We start from the raw sequence: 21,681 nt of genomic DNA on the forward strand, positions 1-21,681 counted from the left end.
TCTATGTGTCTATGCACAGTGTTGGCTTTGTGGGGTTGAATGCAGGTGATGTGGCCTTCTAATGGACGGGAATTCATCTTTTTCCCTTCTCTCTCACAGACCTGGTGCAAGAGAAGAGCCACACCTTCAGAAGCAGATGCTGGAGGCTTTCAGGTATGTGATGAATCACCAGGCAGTGGCTGTGGCAGGGGCACTTCACATGTTTGTGCTGTTTCTAGAATTCCCATCACCTTTAATGTTGGACTGTAGTATAAATGGAGATTTAAAGAAAATTACGTATTCTACTCCTGCAAACATTTTATGATTCTCTTCTGTAAAAACAAAACAAAACAAAAGAGTGGAACAAGAGGACAGGGGCAACTATGGGGAGTTACCCTCATCTTATACATGTTTTCGTATCATTAAAAGGAGTATGATACAGCAGCTGGAAGATTATGACTTCTCTTAGCTTCAAGCAGATAGTGCCAGGAATGTGAACAGGGACATGATAAACTGAGTCTAATTTATCATACTGTTTTTCTGCCTATGAAGCCTGAAACAGTGACATGTTTTGGTTGAAATACTGATCAAATTCACTGTTTTCTAGAGGGTGGCTTTCAGGTTTTGTGGAATGGAGTAAGGATGAAAGAGCTGTTAAGCTGTCAGTAGCTGTTAAGCTGTTGGCATCCTGAACTCCTGGAGAAAATGAAAACAAACCAACCACTTTTTCTGCACAAAAAACACAAGCACTTTCCTCCAGAAAATTTTATTTAAAAAGCGACAATAGTATCCTAATTTGGACAAACATTTTGTAGTTATGAAGTAATTTCAGTGATATGAAAATCAAAATGTAGTTTTGAAAATTTTATTTTTGTAAGGTTGAAATGTTCTTGTGTAGTGAATTTTTATGTGTTTTTGAAATTGCCATTCATTTCCTCTATGTTTTTTTTTCCAGAGTCCACAATTTATCACCCTAACATATTCCGGAGAAAATCACTGCAGAGTTGCATATTTGTCATGGCTTTCTTTTTTTTAAAAGAAAAACAGTAGCTGTAAAAACTTGCTTTTGCATAATCAAAAATGCCTTTGAAAATGTTTGTGCAAAAAAGGAAGTAACTGCAGAGAGTAATTTCAGACACTTCACTTTTCAGTGGAAATGCATAAACTGCTGAGAGGGGGGTGAACTGGTGATGGGGTGAATATTCTTTAGAAAGAGTACAAAATTACACCAAAACATCATGTTGAACATGCAGGGCCTAGCTGAGGTCAATTAAAATCTTGATATTAATTTTCATAGGTTTCAGATTACCTTCATCTTTATTTTGTGGAATTATATTGTGATGGATTTCTTTTATCCTCAGGCTTACATGCTTCTGTCTTCGCACTTATTGTTTTCTAATAACACTGGTTTTAATTTGGTGTTCAAGTTCTATTCCTCAGTGTGAGAAGTACATTTATAATACAAATAAAAGCCAGGAAATGGTTACCTGAAGATGGTGTTCTAAGGAAGAAATGGTTGCCTGAAGAAATGTTCTAAAATGCCAGGTTTTGTCTGATGGAAATATTTTGTAGTTTGATTCTAAACTATTTAAATAAACATCCTTTATTAAATAAAAAGTTGTTGGTGTGATAATCTGTAATGATTTTCTTGAATTACCCATCCTTGTTGATCTTTTCTCTGTTGTTCTGTCCGCTGTTGCTGATAATCTTGAAAAATTCTGGATCTTCACTTCTGAGTGCTAGACTCTTTTAGGCTCTGTCTCTAAGAAAATACTAATTAGTCTTCTCTATGGCACATCATTACACTGCATTAGTTTATCCTTGTCATGCATTGGTATAGTTTTAATGTTACATAAAATGTGACTAGATTCCAGCATTGGTGCAGCTGTATCTGTAAAGCTGCGTGGTCCCAAAAACTTGTGAAACTCATTTTTTCTATTTCCCCATGAATCCACAGTGTAATGAAATGTATCAGTCTGAGGATAAATTATGGGTATGGATTTTTTCATAATATATCTGGCAAGATAGCTCTGAATCAAATGAATAAATCAAGACTGTTTTTAGCCCTCCAATTCCATGTGCTTAGATGTCTGTGGCTGATGAAGAGCACTGTGCCAGGAATCAGGATTCTCACTGTGCCATCTCCCAGTCGATGCAGTCTGTATCCCTTGAACACTAAAATGAAAATCACAATGAACCAATCATTCTCTTTCAAGCTCTGCCTATAAAGGTTGGTATTAAAGTGGCAGGAAAATGTGTGCCAAAAGTACACCATAGTACAGTACTGTTAAACTTGGAGTGAAGAGAGATATGTGAACAAAGCTCTAGGCAAAAGGGGAACCTTTATGTTAGCCTCTCCAGTTACAATTCTTCCCATAAAGTCAGGAATGTGGACTGGCCAGCTGCCCTGGGGGCTAATTTAGACAGTTTGGAAGACCTAATTCAAAATGTTTGAAGTAATGTCACTGAGAATTGTCTGCTACTAGCATTGAAATATTGTTCTATACAATAATCATCTGTTTAATCAGATTACAAAAGAAAACATTGACTGCCTGTGTACCTGTGTCCGGAGGAGTTTTTGTAACCCATTCTTCTGTGCATCTTTTCCGTCATTGAGATTGTCATGTTATTTTGTAACCATGGAGAAGCAGGGAGGGATGCCTGTTGGTCGAATTTAGATTTCTCCGGCTGAGTGCAAACCAATTTTTGAGAAAAATGAGAAAACATTTCTTAATGTAAATTGTACTGTCACTCCCTTATATCATCAGTGCAAAATGGATTTCTTTCCAGATCATCTGAACTGTATAATTAGCATATTGTTAAAGCATAGGTTTGGATGTGCAATATTGTATACGTTTTCAATGACTAAAGATAAATGCAATTGCATCAAAGAAAATAATTGGTCAAATCATAAAAGTTTTTTTTTTTTAATTGAGGCATCTTCTAACAACTTTACCATCATTTTCTCTTAAAATTATTCTTTGCAATTTCTTCTTTTAATCTGCCTGTGTTTTGAGTAGGAATGATTGGAGGGAAATGTAAATGACCATTGCTTCTAAAATGGTATAGCCCTCTAAATGGGTTGAGCCATTTTTGGAAGAGGATAGGATTTTAAGTCTATCATCAGTTCCAGAAATATTGTGTGTGATTTTGGTGCTGTGCTCCCCATTGACATAATAAAAAAATCTCTTTACCATCATTGTCTTACATTTCTCACATTTTTCTACTGTTTTGGTTTACAAAGGTAGGGATTAGTTTAATGTAAATTGTCTGGCAATCAGAGTTTACTTTTCAGTGCTATCTTCTGATGATTTATATGCTTTAGAATTCAGAATTATCCATATGCTATATTGCCCAGTAACATTTAAAAAATACAATATGGTTGCTGAGTTTAATTCATTTATCTTGCCTGGGTATTTGGAGCATGTATAAAATGTAACTTCTCCATCATGTCATAAAAAGTTATTGCACTCCTAGGATCATGAATTCAAGAAACATGACATAATAGACTGGCAAATATGGCCTTGTGTCTTCTGATGATGATCCAAATCCACCCACTTATCTTGATCTGCCTATATTGTTAACAACATGGGTTGTCATACAACAAATTTTTCATTTTAACTGTTCTTTATGTACAGTGCAGTGTAGAATTTACTTTTTATTGCCTTTCGGAGGGAAGTATCATACCTCTCAGTGAAATAATGGTTTTGTCAGACACTGGTATCTTTATTGTGTAGTGCTTTTAAATTCTACACTATTTATACCAAGCTCTCGTGGTGTAGGACAGGTGAGATGTGATGCCTCTGTTTCTCCATGAGAATACTTAAAGGTTTCTGGATACTGAGGTGTGCTGTTGAAATGGTAGTTGTGAGGTCTGTGTTGTAGCTTTCAAACAGAATTATTTTGTTCTAAGTACTCTGTGAAATGTGCAAAATGAAAACAGCCAGTGGAAAGGACTGACAAACCTAAAGCTTCTGCTTGCAGTCTTCACATTGATTTGCCTTCTTCTTCCTACCATAATTACACTCATTAAAAAGTGTAGGCATTGATTTTCTGTTGGAGGTTTTATTTCATTTGTGCATGACAAGGAGGAACAGCAATTGTATTGCACACAGTGCCAGTGTTTAGTTGTCAGGAGTTGTGTAAATGGGTGATTGTGGAAAAAGTCAAAGACTGATGCATGATTGTAAAACTCCTTGGATGCAGGAATGTAGAAACAGATGACACATTTGTCCTGGAATGGCACTGAAGAGTCAGCTGCAACTCAAATTGAGATTATTTTAATTGGTGTAAGTATTTCTAGGAAGATGACAATAAATTAGAAAATGTGTTCTCTGTGTGCTTTGGTGGCAGGTAAGAAGGGAGTGAATGGTTTGCTTTCTTGTGTTACCTATATTTCAGAACAACTGAACTCAGCATTTCAAAGGGTTTGCTATTTTTTGAGTGTATCTAGGAGATAAAAAGCAATATATAAATAAATATTTTCTCACCTACCTATTTTTTTTTTTTATTTTAATAATTTCAGGAGTAAAACCATGCAATGTTTGAATTTAGATAAATTCCAAAATCAAATTAAAGCAAAGACCTCAAATACTGTATTTCAAACCAGTCCTCTGTGTCTTTCTCTCTGGTTGTCTTTTCCTGTTATTCAGAGAGTACAGGGTCTGAGCTTTGTTTAACTATTCCAAAAGGTGATATGGAGTACATATAAGAAACACAGTCAACCCCCCCTTGCAAGGCTACTTGTGAGAGACAAAAAAGATGCAGAATATTTGAAAAGGGCATTCCTTTCAGAATGCCAAGATACGTTATTTTTTTGCTGCATGTATTACAGTATCATGTAGAAGCTGTTGGTTTCTACTGACACAGATCCTTTTGTCCTAGATACTATACTTTATAGATAAATAAAAAATGTGTGTGTATATACAGATCTGTCCGTTTATCTATCTTATCTATCTGTCATGTACATCTGTTTATCTGTTTTACATTTTTTATATGTATGCCTATATGTGCAAACACAGTTATAGTCCTCACTCAGGATTGCATGCTTTTTAAAAAGACAGGTCAATAAAAGGTGAGAGAAAGGAAATATTATTACTTCCAGAGTTACAGAGATTATGAGTGATATTGGATGTCCCATAGGAGGTAGGCTTAGATCCAATTTACCAAGCCCACATCTTTCAAAGATTATAACTAAAATGTTTGCCGCAAGAGCGGCCTTCTCTAAAAGTCTGTGCATCTTCTTTATTTGATAGTTTCTTGGAACTGTTACTATGATATGCATGAGAAAGTACTCACAAAGGCTTGAACTACTTGTTTATAGGAGTTTCTTAGGTACTGGCTTTTGAATATCTCTCTCTCATTTAAGAAAGTAATTTCCAGTATTTTTTATTGGTTGTCAGGATGAGAAGACAGCATAATTAGAAAGTACCAAAGTACCAAAGCACATCATGGCTATATTTGGCACAGTGGAAGACTTTGTAAACTGTGTGGGTTTATTTATACATATATTCTCACATATGGGTAAGTTAAGGTGCTATTGTTACAACCCAGCCATAAATATATTTTTTTTGGTATGAAATTATCGTATTGATTTAGAATTCTAACACACTTATAGATGCTTACAAAAAGTATGAAAAAATGTAAAACTTGTATAGAGTATAGTATGAATTTTTCCTCCAAGTATAGTATTATTTCCTCCAATACTTCATGTTTATTCACTTTAAGTCAGTATGAAGTTTATGAACATGGAGTTTTATTTCATTATGACTTTAATGCGTCTGCTGTAACTTGGAAGTTTCTAAGTTCAGCTTAGGCTTGTGATCAATAGGGCGAAGACAGAAAGTTATGAATCAGTTGTGTGGAGGACAGCATATGTCCCTTACTGCTCATGTCTTTTCTGACATTTGCTTCTGGACAGCGTTGGAGGCAGTCACTGGGAACTTGGGTAGGACACAGTACTGAGGAGGAACACTGAGGCCACAGAGGGCAGTAGGAGGAGGGCAAGTGGCAGCTGAACTGCCCAAGGAAGCAGTGTCCAGGGGACAGGAGATAGGTAGAAAGCTGGCTTTTATGGAGAGGTACTGGAATATGCAAAAGAGCGGTCCCAGCTCCTGCATGGAAGTTCAAGGTTTTTTTGATGCTGAAAGGCTTGATTTTTTAAACCACTAACTGCAACATTGGTTATGTAAAAGTAGGATTTGTTTGTCTAGATAGTCTATTCCTTTTAAGCTAATGCATTATGTATCCTGTTAATGTACTTTGGTAATTGAGATGAAAACATACGGGGGAAAAAACTGGTAGAATGAAACTGTCTTTCTCCAAGACTCCTTTTACAGCAAATTGTCTGTGCCTATCAAAAAGGAACTGTTAAGTTGAAAAGTATCTATGTACATCAAAGTAATAGTCACAGTTAAAATAGAAATTTTTCTTTGCAATTATGCGTGTGATTTTTTTTTAATGGGGAGGTAGAAAGGAGCCTGTATTTTTAGGGGAATTTTTATGCTATTACATATGATTTTGTAAAGTGCTGATTTTATTATCAGGGGAATAAAGATTTCAAACTGCATCTTTTTCAATATGATAATTCCATATGTACTTAACCATTTTAACTCTATATATTTAACAGTAGGCTATGCTTCTTATATTCTTACAGTAAGTCACCACTGCAGGATAAGAAGAGGCTGTTAAAAATTGACATTAGTATTTTTAAAACATGGTAGTATAGGGGCAGTTTTAATGCTTCAATGACAAAATAATTCTATAGCCCAGATATATTTTGAATAATAATTCTTCTGATCACTGTTGACACTGCCTGTTTCATGACTATGCTTTGCCAGAAATACTTTCCTACTTCTTCAAAATAATGAGTTTATTTTAAGTATTGTGTTTTCAGAAGCAGTGATTGCAATTTTCAGGGAAATTTAGGGTTCCTGTCACTAGCACTGACTTCCTCTGAGACCCTGAGTTTCTTGCTTAGGCTGTAATTTCCAGTAAGGCCATGGAATATGTAGACTTGTTCTCAGCCATTGTTTACAGAGGTGAAGTCTAAGCTGTGAAGAGTCAGTCTCAGGAGATCATTGTGCAGGAGAAAGGCCATCTATCTACATACTACTGCCACAGAACATGTGCCAGTCATGGCTCTTCCTCAGGCTCCCCAGTCACTACATCTGCCCAAGCAGCAATGGGGTGTTCAAAGCCTGTGCTTGTAGAAGGGAAGGTGGTAAGGCAATTTGGGATATGCTTTACACACATGATGCCCCTGGGACTTACTCATGTGAAGGTCAAGATCATTCCTGTACAGAAGGCTGCCGCAAAGCCAGTATTCTACTTAAGTCTTATGTAAGCCTCGGAGTAGGATTTAGGCAGTGCACAGGACTTGTGCTCAATCTCTGTTCAAGGGTTTATTTCACTCAAAGTTACAAGTCTGCCGTATAAGTGAGCATCACTTTATATCGGCTTCAAAGTCTCGGCTATGCTAAGATACAGCTGCGCGTGAAAGCGGTGTGATAGTCCAGGCTGAGGCACTGAAGTGTACTCTGGTCCATGTCCAAACCCAGCAGTCAGTTCCTGTCTGGCACAGTGTTAAAAAGCTGTCTTGGTCACTGCTGGTACTTGATCATAGAAGATGTAGATAAGCACATAACTCATGAGTGCTGGAGCAGTGTAGAGCCATGGGTCTGTTATGCATGGCCATTTTCAGCAAGTGCAAAGGAAATATTAATTTGAATCTTGATATTGTATGTTATAGTTACACTACATTTATTTCTATTTTTAATAATGTTGCTTTTCATATAAATTGTATTTATAATGGATGTGACTATATATTGCATGCATGCAGTGGAGCACAGCATTCAATCTCCCTTTGTCCCTGTCTCCCTCTCACTTTCCTAATCTCAACAATAACTAGATCTTTTGGATGGTTACACTAAATACTGATAAATTTGAGTCTTCATTGAGATTTTTGTCTTTTTTTTGGTACTCTCAGAATTTTGTTGAAAACATTGAAAGGACATAGGAGAAGCATATTAAAGCATCTGCTTCTTTTGCAAGACATTTGGACAGTTTGGCTCACATACTTTTAGCCAGATATCAGTGTCTAAGCAGTGGCTTCATAGCTCTGAGTATGCATATCTGATAGAAAGCAAATAACTTATCTGCTGTTACACAAATGAGAGATGAAAACAGATCCTTCATTCTAAGCATAAGTACTGTAAACTGAGAAGACACCCCAGATACAGTCACAGATGATCTCACTGCCTTGCTTTTAGAGTTAAAAAGAATACTTTTCAAAAAATTTTTGCTCATGTAATATATTTAATTACATCAATATTAATACAGCAGTCTTCATACTAAGTTAACTTCAGCAGCTTTTTACATTCACTGGCAACACAAGCTGCATTGGTATTTTTCATTTTTTCCAAGTAAAAAAGAAATCAAAAAATATTGGGTAAACATACAAATGTCTATGATTTATTTTATATAACTATCATATATACTTGTGTAAATAATACCATAAAACATAAAATGTGAGCATCTTCCAGCTAAAAGGATTCCAAAAAGTCCTTGGGAAAGATTGGTGTAGGTGATGGTGAAATGTTTCATTTTCTCCCATGCAGAATAGCATCTATTTCAGAAAATACTTCAGTCTGAGTTTCATAAGCTGTATTTCCAGTTGTGCCCACTTTCTATTGTTTTACATACAATGCTCCATAAACCTCCAGTTGTATTTCAGCTATATGAAGCAAAGAAAAAGAAGACAGACTCAGGACTGAAGTGTTTTTGCATATATCAGGGAGAATCTGCACACAAAGGGACGTTTATCCTCTGCTGAGGAAGGGAGCACACCCAAGAGTATCCAGAAACAGATGATGATCTTACCAAGAAAACCTTCTTCAGTAATATCGTCAGCCTGCTCTTGCCAAGTTTGGCATTTCAGTATCCTGTGTATTTGTGATGGAGAGAAAGGGAGCAAAGCTGTGCAAGCTACAAGTAGCTGGGATGAGGAACCTGCTCAGCCTACTGGGTCTGTGCAGTGTTATAATATAATTGGGAATCATGTTTGCCAGTATGGACTGTCCATGTGAGAATACAGTTTACAGTATTCGTCTCAGAGAACTGCAGGGAGGGCTCTTTAGCTACACTGGTTGTCTTTGAGGATTTTTTGTTCTGTATTTTTTTGCAAGTACTTCTACTCCAGGTTTACCTCAACACGTACAGGCAGTAACAAACCCCTTGAACTATGCAAAGATGGAAAACTATTGAGAAAAACAAAAAAAATTCTTTCCTTTTTGTATGAGATGTGGAGTTAGAAAACAGAGGGGTAAATTGTCATTAGTTAGTAGGCTTGAAAAATAAAAGATCTTTTCTTCTTTCGTTGCAGGATCAGGATTTTGCCATGATGACTGCATTTATTTTACCTCTGTGTGTAGACTAGATACTAATATAAACACAGTATTTCCACATATTATGTGGAACTTGACTCTGAAGCAAGTGAAAAAACCTTTGGTATTGTTAGTGTATCTTTAGTAAATATCTTTTTCGTTCTACTGCTGTTTCCTTTCTTTTTCTTCGAGTACATTGCTGTAAGTTCAGTGAAGCAGTCCAAATAAAGGAAAAGTCTGTAGAGCTGTGTAAAAACCTAAAAAGCTAATCAAATTCTAGCAGCCATGTCCATTATGTACTCCTTCCTTTCTGACTTCCAGGGAAAAGAACAGTACTTTTTGTAATAGTTCATCTTAAGCCTTAAAAATTATTTTGATGGCATACGTGGTGAAAAATTATTATTTAGTTTGCTATTTCCATTTCTTTAGTAGCTACTCAATTTGTGTACTATTAACATTTACTCAATGAATTGCCCTCCCTTTCAGTTCTCCCCAAATGCAGAAGTTGCATTGTCATTTCAAATCGGTGCAGATTGTGTTCACCACCGTAGGTCTGTGTTTTTCTAATCTGGGATGTGATCCTGTATTCCTACTAAATTTTGTAGATTACAGGAGTGTGAGGTATTATAAGAAGGTAACTTTTTTCTTTTGTATTCATTTTGTGTAAGTAACTGAATACAAATAGAGCACTAAAAATCTCAAATGCATCTACAAATAGAGAACTTTTGACTTTTAAGTGTCAGTCACTTCTTTTGAAACTATAATCTCTGAAAACTATGCTTGTGCTGCACGACATAGTGCACCTTTGCATCAGTGTAGTTAGCTCTGCATTTCATTTGTAAATCTCAAGCATTTTATGTACCCATACCCTGGTCAGTGTCGCAGGAATAGCTGGAGCCCTGTGTAAACTAAATGACCAGTAATGAAACTTTTTCTCAAAAAAGTTTTATGGTGCACATGGTGATCTGGCTACTTGGATATAGAGAATTGGTTTGACCAAATATCAGGAAAAATCACATCACTGGGTGCAGTGTAGACACACTTCAGTTGTTCAGTTTAGCCAGGATTCAGCTGAGCAATGAGATATTAAAACAAGTATTTTATTTTAGTGGTTTAGCTTACAAATTAAGCACTGAAATAACACAGATGCCTTGGCTAAAAAAGAATAGTAGTGTTTGCATTCTGATTCTAAATGGAAATTCATGCACTTCTCTTGTGTTTCAGATTTGGAGATACATGTTTCTTCTCTCACTCTGGCAAGTTTTCCGCATCCCACTTTTCTTGAATATCTTATGATCCTCTTTTTCCACTTGCTGTCTTTGTGTCCTGATCAGACCCAACTTGGGTCTTCAAATGGCTCTTTCCCTAGACTTCCTCTGTCTTGCTTTGTTTCTTAAATTTATTTCTGCCCCCATCCTGTTCCCACCCACCCCCCTGCCCCATCTTATGTGGTCTTTTTTTTCTCCAAAAATCTTTGCCTAGGCTTTCCCTGTCCTCACTTTCACAATATTCATTCCTTCCCTATATTGCCTGATGTAGGACAACACTGTTGCAGGTAAGGATAGCATCTGCACTCTCTGCCATTTGCAGTACTAGCAGCAGGTAGAAGAGATAAAGAAACTCTGGTTCTGACTTCCAGGGCTCTAAGGAAAGGCAGGGAGCAGCAAGGTTTTTTGTTACAGAAAACGGAGAAGCCTTTTCATTTGTCATCCTTACCTAGAGTGCACAGCTGCCCTGTGGGAGCATTGTCAAGATGGGGCAACGTTAGGCAGCTGAGTTAGGAGTGAAGCAGCTTGTGGCAGCTTCTCCTGCATGGTGTTTGCTATCTAGACCTGCTTCTGAGCATAGGCAAAGGAGATCAGTATGTTAGATCCATAAGTACCTGTGGCCTATTCTTGTGTCTACCTCCCTCATTGCTAAGAGGCTTGGTTAACTCTACTCCTTAAGTGGAATGTATACAGGAAGGATCAGGGCTGGGGGAAGGAGTTGCTGGTGGGTGGCAATAACTTCAAAAAGGAAAAAAGGCTGCTATGTTTAGAAGCCCTCCACCACCTCAGTGGCAGCAGAATAGCAACCCTCCCTCCAGGGTGACTCCAATCCAGGGCTGTTTTCTCAGCTTTCAGTCCCAAATCTGTTCCTTCTTCTATCTTTCTTGTCCTAACAGTGTCCTGCCCCATCTTTTGGGAAGTGAAATTAAGTTCTGCCTTTGCTTGTGGACAACCTAAATAACATCTGGTTTTGCCAAGACCCCTGAGAATGCAAAGCAAATGATAAAATTTCTTTTGAAGATTGACTATAATTTAGTCCACTACTGCTTGGAATCAGTGTGAATTTGTCTCATATATATGCGTGTCTTTCTAGTAAGATAACTACAGTTTTTGTATCCCACAGTAGACTTGCAGTCCTGCAAAACAGACTGTGCCCTGACACAGCTCAGGTCTTCTTGCTCTGGAGTCAGCATACTGATTGCAGAATGGGTACGGTACTGTCCATTGTGAGAATTAGGTAGCATGATGTATTAAATCTGTGACAAACACAGTAGTGTAAGATGCTTTGCAATTTTCAGGGATTTTTAAATTGAAGGTGGTGAGACACTGGAACAGGTTGCCCAGAGAGGTGGTAGATGCCCCATTGTTAGTAACATTCAAGGTCAAGTTGAACTTGGCTCTCAGTGACCTGATCTAGTTGAAGATGTCCCTGCTCAGTGAAGGAAGGTAGGACTAGATTACCTTTAAGGGTCTCTTCCAACCCAAGCTATTCTATAATTCTATGAATTTTCTGTTACCCAGCATTCTTCCACAATTGCAGAGGCAAACATCTAGTCAGTGCTGGAAGAGGATTTTTTCATTCGTTCATTCACTCCTTCATCATGAGGTGCCATAGCACAGCATATTTTGGGTTACTGCCTCAGAGGCACAGTTCCTTGTTTCAGGGTTTTGGACTACTGAATGAGTCCTGTGGAAAGGGAATGTTACTATTTTACCACTTCCATTATGTTATCTTTTCCAGTGCAATTACCAGCTAATTCAAAGCTCTTTGTGTTAAGCTAATAGCTTTTGCCTCTCTGCTGTCAGCCACTCCTCTTTGTGCACTTTTCATACCGCTTACTAGTCCCCCTACCACTTACCTATGAAGAACATTTATTTTTTTCTCTGAATAGAGGCTCATCATAGACAAATCATTAAATGGAACATCAAAAAGATCCCATCTGTTAGAGTTGCATATGGGTAAGATCACAATTATCGAAAGCCTCTTTTTTTTCCCTTATGCTTATCCGTACAATAAATGTAGTTGTCAGCAGGATAAGTTCACGCATCGGATAAGGTCACAATTTCATTTAGTGACAACTTCCAACAGCGTGAACTTACAAGGTTCGATTTATTAAAGAGTCAGAAGGGATAAGATCACTGCATGGCCAGCCTGATTTATCAGGGTTTGACTGGAGTACTTGAATAGAGAATGTCGTATTTCAAGTTTATGTTCAAAACTGTAGTTTAGTGTGTGTTATGTCTCAGAGACTTGAAAATTGAGGGAGGAGAATTTACAGGAAGTATCTCAATAGTGCAGTTTATGTCTGCCAAACAAGTGTGTGAGCACTGAATATTGGAACTACCTTATTAAGAATCACAGAAGTGGAAATGGGATAGTTCTCCACTATCAGTGAATTGCTGTGTGCAGATGTACACGTATGAGTTTGTTATGATGGAAGCAATCACCAGCCAAATATTAATTGCAGATTTTTCCTGTGCATATAGGATGTCAGGCAGATACTGGGTTCTGGGCTGGGTGGCATTTAAGAACTTCTGAGAGTGTTTTTAACTTGCTCGCTCTGACTTCAGGGCAGTCCTTGTTTGAAATTACAACATACACGACTTCTCTGCCATGCAAAAATACTCATTAGAGAGCCAGGTGGCTGTGGACTGGAAATATACAAAGAAGGAGCCATTTGCTTGTGGAAATTGGTAGAGCCCCATGATGTCAAATAACCAGTCTCTAATTGTAGCAGAGGAAGAGTTTACTCATTGTTTTGAACTGACTCCACTTAAAAAGCTATTTTAAATTTTAAAAAACCAAAAAACAACTATTGCCCAAAGCTGTCACTGACTTGCTTAGAAGTGTTAAATGCATATGAATCTGGATACAGTTATTTCTCAATGAAGTAGTTCTCTTTTTGTCCCACAAAAACTGCTCATCATTCACCTTCAGATATATACTCCTTTATTTCTTACCCTAGAATGTAGGTAGATGGATGAAAGCCAGTATTATTTTGTTTCAGAAATACTATGTATAGTTGAATTTTTCTGGTAGTCAAACTGTGATCAAATCCTGTTGAGGGCCAAAAGCTCTTGTTGGATTCCTGTGTACTCTATGTTTTGTGGAAACGTTTTTTTTAAATTATCGTGATTGTCCTGTAAAAGAATACAAAGCTAAACTGACCTCTCTACCTTCTGTTTTATGAAAGCCCTGTGTGGCATGCCTGAAACAATATATGCATGTATGAAAAGAATCCTAAATTGAGTCCTTTTATTCTGGTTTTCTATCCACCAAGGTGGCCTAATATCTTAAAAGCCATGGGATGTTTTGTAGCTGTACTAGTGAGTCATGACTTGAGGCTTCTTTTACAGTGCAGCTATCATAAGTCTTTGAGTAATCACAGGCCTTAAAAGTATGTTACATCAACAAGATAAGAGAAACAGCCCGCAGCACTAACAGCATTATCTTTTACCAAAATTGATTAGCCCATACTATGTGTCTCAAATATTTTTGTATAAACTTACTCAGCAAGCTGGAAATAAGTATGTTCGTGAGTAACAAGCTGAAGAAAAACCAAAAAAACCAAACCCCACTTGCTCCGTAGCAAAGAAAGGGCAACTAAGTGTCACTAAATGGAATGTCTCTTAAGTCATTTTTTACCGTACTCACAAAAACTAAAAGCAGAGCATCACTTCCTTTCTACTTGTATTTCTTACTGCTGCTTCTGTTATACTTCTTGCTGTCCTTTTCAATAGGAGACCTGACAAATCTAGGATGAAAAGAGTTAAACTGCTTCTCTACTTTGCGTGGAAATTATGACAATATCACATATTTTATTCCAGGGGTAGGAATGAGTTCTATTATAATTTGCTGTTATGTGAAGGAACGTTATATTCAGTACTGAGGTGGTCTGTTGCCATTGCTGATTACTGGAAGCACCTAACTGCTTGGCACAGAATTTTCTGCTTCCTTTTGGCTTGAGTGTGGAGTAAAGGAAGCTGCAGCAGTTTTTCATCCTTTCTTTTCTTTTTCTCCCCACATGTTGGAATTTCCGTGGACAAGTATGTGTGAAGAGTCAGTACCAGCTGAGTCTTTACACTTCTTACTGTGAGTGGTGATACAGCAGTAAAGTCTTAGATCCTCTTCCTTCTCCTGATGTAATCTGTGAAGATCGTGAACAGTTGTGCAGGGTATGGTAGCTGTAGAGAGCACTTCAGATTTACATCTGAACTTCCTCTGAGGCTGAAGGGGAAAATCTTGTCTTGCTGACATATTTTTCCAACCCTTTTAATTAAGAGTCACAGGGTGAGGTTCTCATTTTTCCAGCAAACACCCTTGCAGTCACACATTGCTTAGGGCCACAGGCATGGCACTTAAACCAGTATCCCTGTGGTAAGTCAGCAGTAAGTAGGGGACAGCCTCAGTTACATCAAGTGGGAGACAGCCCCTGTGTGCTGCAATTGTGGTACCATTCACAAAATAGGAAAATTCAGAGGAGAAAAATGTTGTAAATGAATGCAGAAAAGTTGCAGGCAGTGTTTTTTGTCTATAAAACTAAAGATTTTTAGCTGAAAAAAAAATCTTCACCAAGGACTAAATTTTAATGTGCTACACCTTGTATAAGCATAGCCAGATTGTCTCGTTTTGCCAAAACATGCAAACAGATTGTCCTTCCCAACTCTAACATTCACCCATGGCAGTAAAATGGCTGCTGGTTGTGGTGACAAGAAAAATGTATCTTTTTTGGAGAACTGTAATGAAGAGAAATAGAAGGGTTTTGCACCAAAACATTTTGTTACCCTGTCTGCAATCTACTACTCTTTCATGGTGTTCTGAGGGGATGGGGAAACACAACAGTTTCAGTACAATTCAGCATGATGTTACCCCATCTGCAGTACATTTCAAAGTATTCATATATATTGAAATATTGCCTGAACTACACCTTGGAACTGTAGCAAAAGTGAATAAGAGAGAGAATCCATAATAAGTTACTTAATTATCAGCTGAAAGGAAAAATTATATTTGAAAAAAAATGCTTGTTCTTATGCTTGCCTCAAATCTGAACTACTTATCAGGTGTAAGATTCGTGTTATTAATTTTATTTAAAATACAATGTGTAATGATGTGTACCTTAAAACTTTGGTAGCTTTTTGGATATCACTGGTTGATCTGCCCTAAGTTTGTCGTTCTTAATCCATTAAAAGACAGGCCTGCTTGTAAATCCACAGGTACAGATAAGGAGTCACTGTTTGACTGTGTCTGAACCCTTTTCAAATGAAAAATGTCAGTGGCAGAAAGGGAGGCTGAATTATTTTTTAAAAGGGTTTTCAAAGATTCTCATGATTCCTCTGGTATCAGTTAAATGTGACATGTCCATAGACATGGCTGTTTTTTAGTGTGTAAAAGCAAGCAAATGCTGCAGTTTTCATCTCTGTGTTGAGAGAAAATGCTGCAGTATGGCTAAGTGATAAACATGTTACATTGCAATTTCTCTCTTCCATAATTAACATATAAAGAGATTTTAAAAGCTAATACAATTTGTAACAATGTGACCGTGAGAAGGAAAAAATGCTTTTATGGTTGTTTGGGTTTGTTTTTTTTTTTCTTTTTGGATTCATATATGTCACATGTGTAAATTAGATATAATTAATCCATAAGCTTTCCTGCTCACATACTGCCTTTTAAAATGTCATAGCACTGTCATGATGAGGACTCACCCACATACAGAGAAGCTTTTGTAAACCGATACAGCTCTATTTCCTAGATTTGTTCCAGTTTGCAGGAAGGATCTGATGCACGATTTTACGTAGAGTAGTTTTGTAATCTGCAACACTCAGAGGTGAAATTTAGATTTCTGTGCTTGAAAATGGAAGCTGGAGCCAAGTCTTCTTTTTGGAAGATGGTCAAGATTAACCCCTGTGGACAAGGAAAAGCTTTGCAGCCTGACTGCAATGTAAATCCAGGCATTCATGGGAATGTTTAGCTCTGGAAAGTCTGTGGAAGGCTGCCTGTGAGCCAGGAGGAGTTACTCACTTCCTTCAGCCCAAGGTTCGTTTCACAACAACCACCAGTTCTAAATCTGGGATGATTTGACTCCTTGCACAGTTGGACTTTGCTCTGTTTGTGGAAAAGCACCATCCTTATTTGGGCTGGAGTTGATGAGATGTGCTGATGCAAAAGACTGGAATCACTGTTGCATCTCTTTGGTATGGAAAGGGAGGAAGGGGCTTTAGCAGTCATGGAAAACAGATCATGAAAAATCATGGCTACAGCAAAGTTGAGGTGAGCTCTGCTGCTCCTGAGAACAACAGATTTTTTGCCTACCTCCAGGAAGGGCAAAGCTTGGAAGTGCAAGAGCATGGAAAAAAGCAGTCAAACATCTAACAGGAAAAGCACAGATCAGCTTGTCCTTGTTCCATCCTATCCCTATGAAAGCCTGAAACCAGAATTTATTTAGAAAATAGTGTTAGAAATTGTATATATAAATACAACTGTTGCTGTATTTTTAAATGAAACATTTGTTCACAAAAAATAGGCTTAGACTGCTTTCAAAAAAGAGTTTCCCAGACTATTTTTTTAATCTTGAAATGAAGTGAAAAAAATATGGGGGGGGTTAAGGTGGTGACTGAGTTTTATTTTTCCCTCCATGGGAATGATAAATTCTGTGTTATTCTTTCTCTTTACTGGAAAATCCAGAAAAGTTAAGGTGAGCTAAAGCAAAAATTTCTTTTAAGTGTTAATTTTGAAGTCTTTGCTTTCAAAAATAAAATTTATTTTTAAGAAAATAAAAATTTTCATGCAGTAAAAATCATTATGCACTGAAAAAAATCATTATACAGCCTCCCCATTGATTTTACTTATTTTGTCTTATAATATCAAGCTACCAGTTAAAATTATTTCTTGTTTAATTCTGAAATGTTACTGCTTGTAAAATCTCACTCCGTTCAAAATCCTTTTTGTAATTGCAGTGAATGCTTTTAGTAGTATCTTGGAGATGTGATTTTTTTGTGGCTGTATGGTGTATCTCTCAAATTTTTAGTTTCTGTGTGCTTCAAAATGTGATCTTGTGCAGCAAAATGCATCAAGGAGGTTAATGCACCAGGTGTGGCTGCTACTGCAGTCTCTCTTTTCAGCTGTCATTTCCCCCCTCCTCAGCACTTCTTAAGAACTTTTATGGAATGCTGTTCTAAATAAAATTTCTTTCAAACTCTAATGTGTGTGAAAAGATGCAAGAAAAGAATGGGACTTCCTAAACCAAATTTGAATATAATTATAAAGGAAAAAGGTTTGTTTTTCTTTTGCAGGATGACAAGATCAGTTGTTTTTCAGACGAGCATAATTAATTCTCATTATATTGGTCCTCAGAACATTGTGCGTATAAAAGCAACACAAAGGCAGAGGTGGTTGTTGTCAAGGCATGAGTGAAAGTACTCTCAACACTGCTTGTTTTCTTTATTTGCAGGAGAGTTGGAGGTGGTCCAGAAAGACGGGGAGCGCAAGATTCAGAGCCGGCAGCAGCTTCCAGTTGGAACAACATGGGGGCCTTTCACTGGGAAGATGGATCTGAATAATAACACCTTGGTATGTAGATGCTCCGAGACACTTTGCTTTGTTATATTGTGTGTCATTCTTCAGGGAATAGCCTGAATTGCTCCTCAGACGGAGCATTTGAAAACAGGCATTGTTAGCTTTAACGGCCAGTGGTATCTGGCTCTTTTCCAATTTGTTCATCTATGGCAACCAATCCACATGAAGTTATTTGGAGCACAGGTTAATAGTGTTTAACTTGTTCTTTTACTGAAGGGAAATGTCACTTCCTTGTTTGCTGAACCAAGGTGTTGTGTTTCGGTAGTAATATCTGATTTTTTTAGTGGCCTTTTGAATTTTTCATAGTATTAATTACTGAATACTTAATTTATATTAAAGAAAGGTATCAAAAATAAATAAATACATGATTTTAGGATAAAATTAATTAAATTTGCCGTAATATAACTTAACATAGCAAAATCTTCCATCTAATTAATGCTTTTTGAAAAGCATCAAAAGACACCTGTTATATAATATATTCTCAGTTAGCCTCATTTTTTATTCTGATTGCAGAAAGTATGTGGACCATTTTACTTAAAAGTAATGCTTTGCTGATCTCAGTTCAGTGCACTGAAAATCATGTCATTTCTAGGTCTTCATTTCATCTTTGTTTGTGTTGGTTTTAATTCTGAGCTTCAATATTATTTGTGTATAGTTCAGATTAATTTTCTGAAAATATCAGGAAGGAAACAACTAATATCTCTAGAAGGGTTTAAACAGTCTTGGAACATGCATTGCCCTGTGGGATACTTCTGAAGAACCATTATCTGCAGCTGGATCACTGTTTGCTATTACAGACTTTGCATTGAATGTATTCAGCATAAAGATGCGTGGAACGGTTTCACAGGAGGGGATTACAGGCTTTTGGGGTGCACACATCTGTGCTGTAAATGGAGAAGCTGAGCTTTCCAGTGTTCACCAGCACTGGGTATCATCCTGATCTTGGAGGACCTGAAGAGAGTGAGGAACACTCAGTTGCTGATGTATCATCTGGGGCAGAGTGAGAGAGGGGTTATGTGGACATGGGAGAAAAGGGGAGAAAACTCCTCCCAGGAGAATCTATGCCTATATAATGGAGTTCTCTTTCTAAGGGTTGCTGGATAGGATGCATGTTACTTTCTGTAAGTATGCATATTAAAATTTGAATGAATCATTATTCTGAGTACATAGTATAGTATAGTATACACATAGTAGACATTTAAAATCTTAATATTTTGTACTCTTTAGCATAATTTATTAATCAAATGGTGCTAAGAAACATTACAGAAAGCAGCATGGAAACTTCGTCTAAATTTCCAAGAGTTCAGTATTCCCAACCCAGGTCAGATTTCACATTCAGGCACCTGAATAAAGAACAGATTTTCAAAAGTACTGCAAAATCAAAGCACCTTACTGTTAGAAAGAAAAAACTGGAAAATTGGAACACTTGTCTCTGTTTTCTCTATCCATTTAAGTTTTATTTCCTTATCTATTTTACTATTGGCCTATCAATATTCTCAAAATATTTTTAATAAAAGGTCATATGTGACAAGCACCTCTAATTCACATAATTGTCTAAATTCCACTATAACTACTTTCTTTAGCTTTCATGTAACAGAAACCTTAGTCCTATTGTAGCTCAAAGTCAGTCCACAATCCATACTCTAGAGAAATGCTAGCTTGATTTTGTCCGCTTGTACCACTTCATCAGCTACATACAACATGAAGATAATGTTTAAATATCAGAGATGGTATTGATTGTCCCTTCACTACAAAATTAATCTTTATCAGATATTCTTAGGATGCATTTGCAACATGTTGGCAGCCAATCATATTGTATCTTTGGGTTTCTTTTGATGGAGCCATAGATTAACCACAAGCCTAGCAGCACCTTGCTTCTCCTTTGATAGTACAGGTATGTTTTAATGTCTGTTATTGCTTTTTAAATTTGGGAAAATATTACTTTTGCTGTATCAAAAGCATTTAGCTAAGATAGTCGGGTTTTAATGAACTCATAATTGAGCAGTGTGCAGAACTGACTTTTAATTTGTTGATTGTATAGTGGGATGGAACAGCTTTTTCAATGTAGTTCAGAGAAATGTGCAATGAAAACCTTCAGGACTTTTTTCTCAGTAAACTGGAAAGATACTTTGTTTATTGTCAAATTAAAAATCATAAAGTCCATTTTTACTAACACATGAAAGATTTTACTTCTGTTTTGCCTACAAATATAAACACATTTGGAAATCAGAAAAATTTCCTGTAAACAGAACTTTAGTCCTCAGAAATATTGTTTTGTCCCCTGAGCAACTCCCTCCTTTAAAAAAGTCAAAACTGAACTAGGTGTCATCTTGAGCAATCTGATTTAACTTCGAAGTTGGATCTGACTTTGAAATTTGCCATGCTTTGAGCAGGACTTTGGACTGGATGACCTCCAGACCTGAATTATTCTGTGATTCTAAGTATTTTTTTCTTTTTCCCAAATATCAGGTGCTTCCTGTAATTCTACATTTGTTACTTTAAAATTCTGTGTGAAGAAATGTAAACCTTTTAAGGCAACTATAATTTGCTGTTAAAGCAACAAAACCTCAGCATCAGCTTCTAAATGGTTCTCTTTTACCTTTTCTAGGAATGATTCTGGGTTTTTTTATGAATTTTTGACACATTTGATTACTTATCTCACTATTGTACATGTTCTCTGTTGTTCATCGGGGAGCTGGGATTCTTCACTTAGGTTATTTATGTCTGTTTTGGAAAGCTCATTTGGGTAGAGACTTACATCCCTACAATTCAGTCAAACTTTCACATGAGCAGCTGAAAAGAGGTTTAATTCTTTTCTGAATGAGAACCTTAAACATTCCGCTGCTATAAACATCCAATTTTTGGAAAAGAGTTTTAATGTGGATTTTTTTTGTATAGAGAGGAAAGGAAAGAAAAATTCAGGGACCCTCAGGTGAGTAAATATCACAATTTTTGCAGCTGCTGTCTTTATTGGGAAATATGTTTGTGGCTGACTACAAGTATCTCACCTGACTGTACTGTTTAGTGTTAGCAATGTGACAGTGCCTCACAGGATTCATTCACGCTGTAACAATTAGAGCTTACTTATTCCTCTTGCACTCTGCACTGAGTACAGCCTGTACGTGTAATATCCTGCTGAAGTGCTTCTTGTTTCCAGCAGTGCTGCGTTGCTGAATACAGTCTTGCTGCTGTTGGCTCATGAGATGGAGAAAGTTAATTAATTCAGCACAGTACTTAATTGAGTCACCGTGCCAGATGTCAATTACATTTTAGATCTTTCAAGTTTCTGTCTTGAAGTATGTTAGCAGTACACATCTTAGAGTGGTTGGGTACCTTGAACAAAAATTATTTTAATGCTGTTCACAATTGCAATAGGAATAGCAGGTGTTGGTATCATCAGCAGTGTTGCAGCACTGTTGGGAAATACGGTAGAGCAAGGTCCCCATCAGGACTGAAGAATACTCAAACTAAAGGTAGA

The 21,681-nt window shown here is 37.0% G+C and overlaps 1 protein-coding gene across 3 annotated transcripts in view; it reads left to right on the forward strand.

Moving 5' to 3' along the window:
- The window catches only part of ZFPM2 (zinc finger protein, FOG family member 2), a 306,084-nt gene that overhangs the window by 128,497 nt on the left and 155,906 nt on the right, over positions 1-21,681 (forward strand). For all 3 annotated transcript variants that reach the window (XM_069005338.1, XM_069005337.1, XM_069005339.1), the window contains one exon: positions 18,079-18,197. In XM_069005338.1, coding sequence (XP_068861439.1) covers positions 18,079-18,197 — 119 coding nt within the window. The remainder of the gene's footprint in view (positions 1-18,078; positions 18,198-21,681) is intronic.

Source organism: Aphelocoma coerulescens, chromosome 2, assembly GCF_041296385.1.
Source record: "Aphelocoma coerulescens isolate FSJ_1873_10779 chromosome 2, UR_Acoe_1.0, whole genome shotgun sequence".
Classification (NCBI taxonomy): domain Eukaryota; kingdom Metazoa; phylum Chordata; class Aves; order Passeriformes; family Corvidae; genus Aphelocoma; species Aphelocoma coerulescens.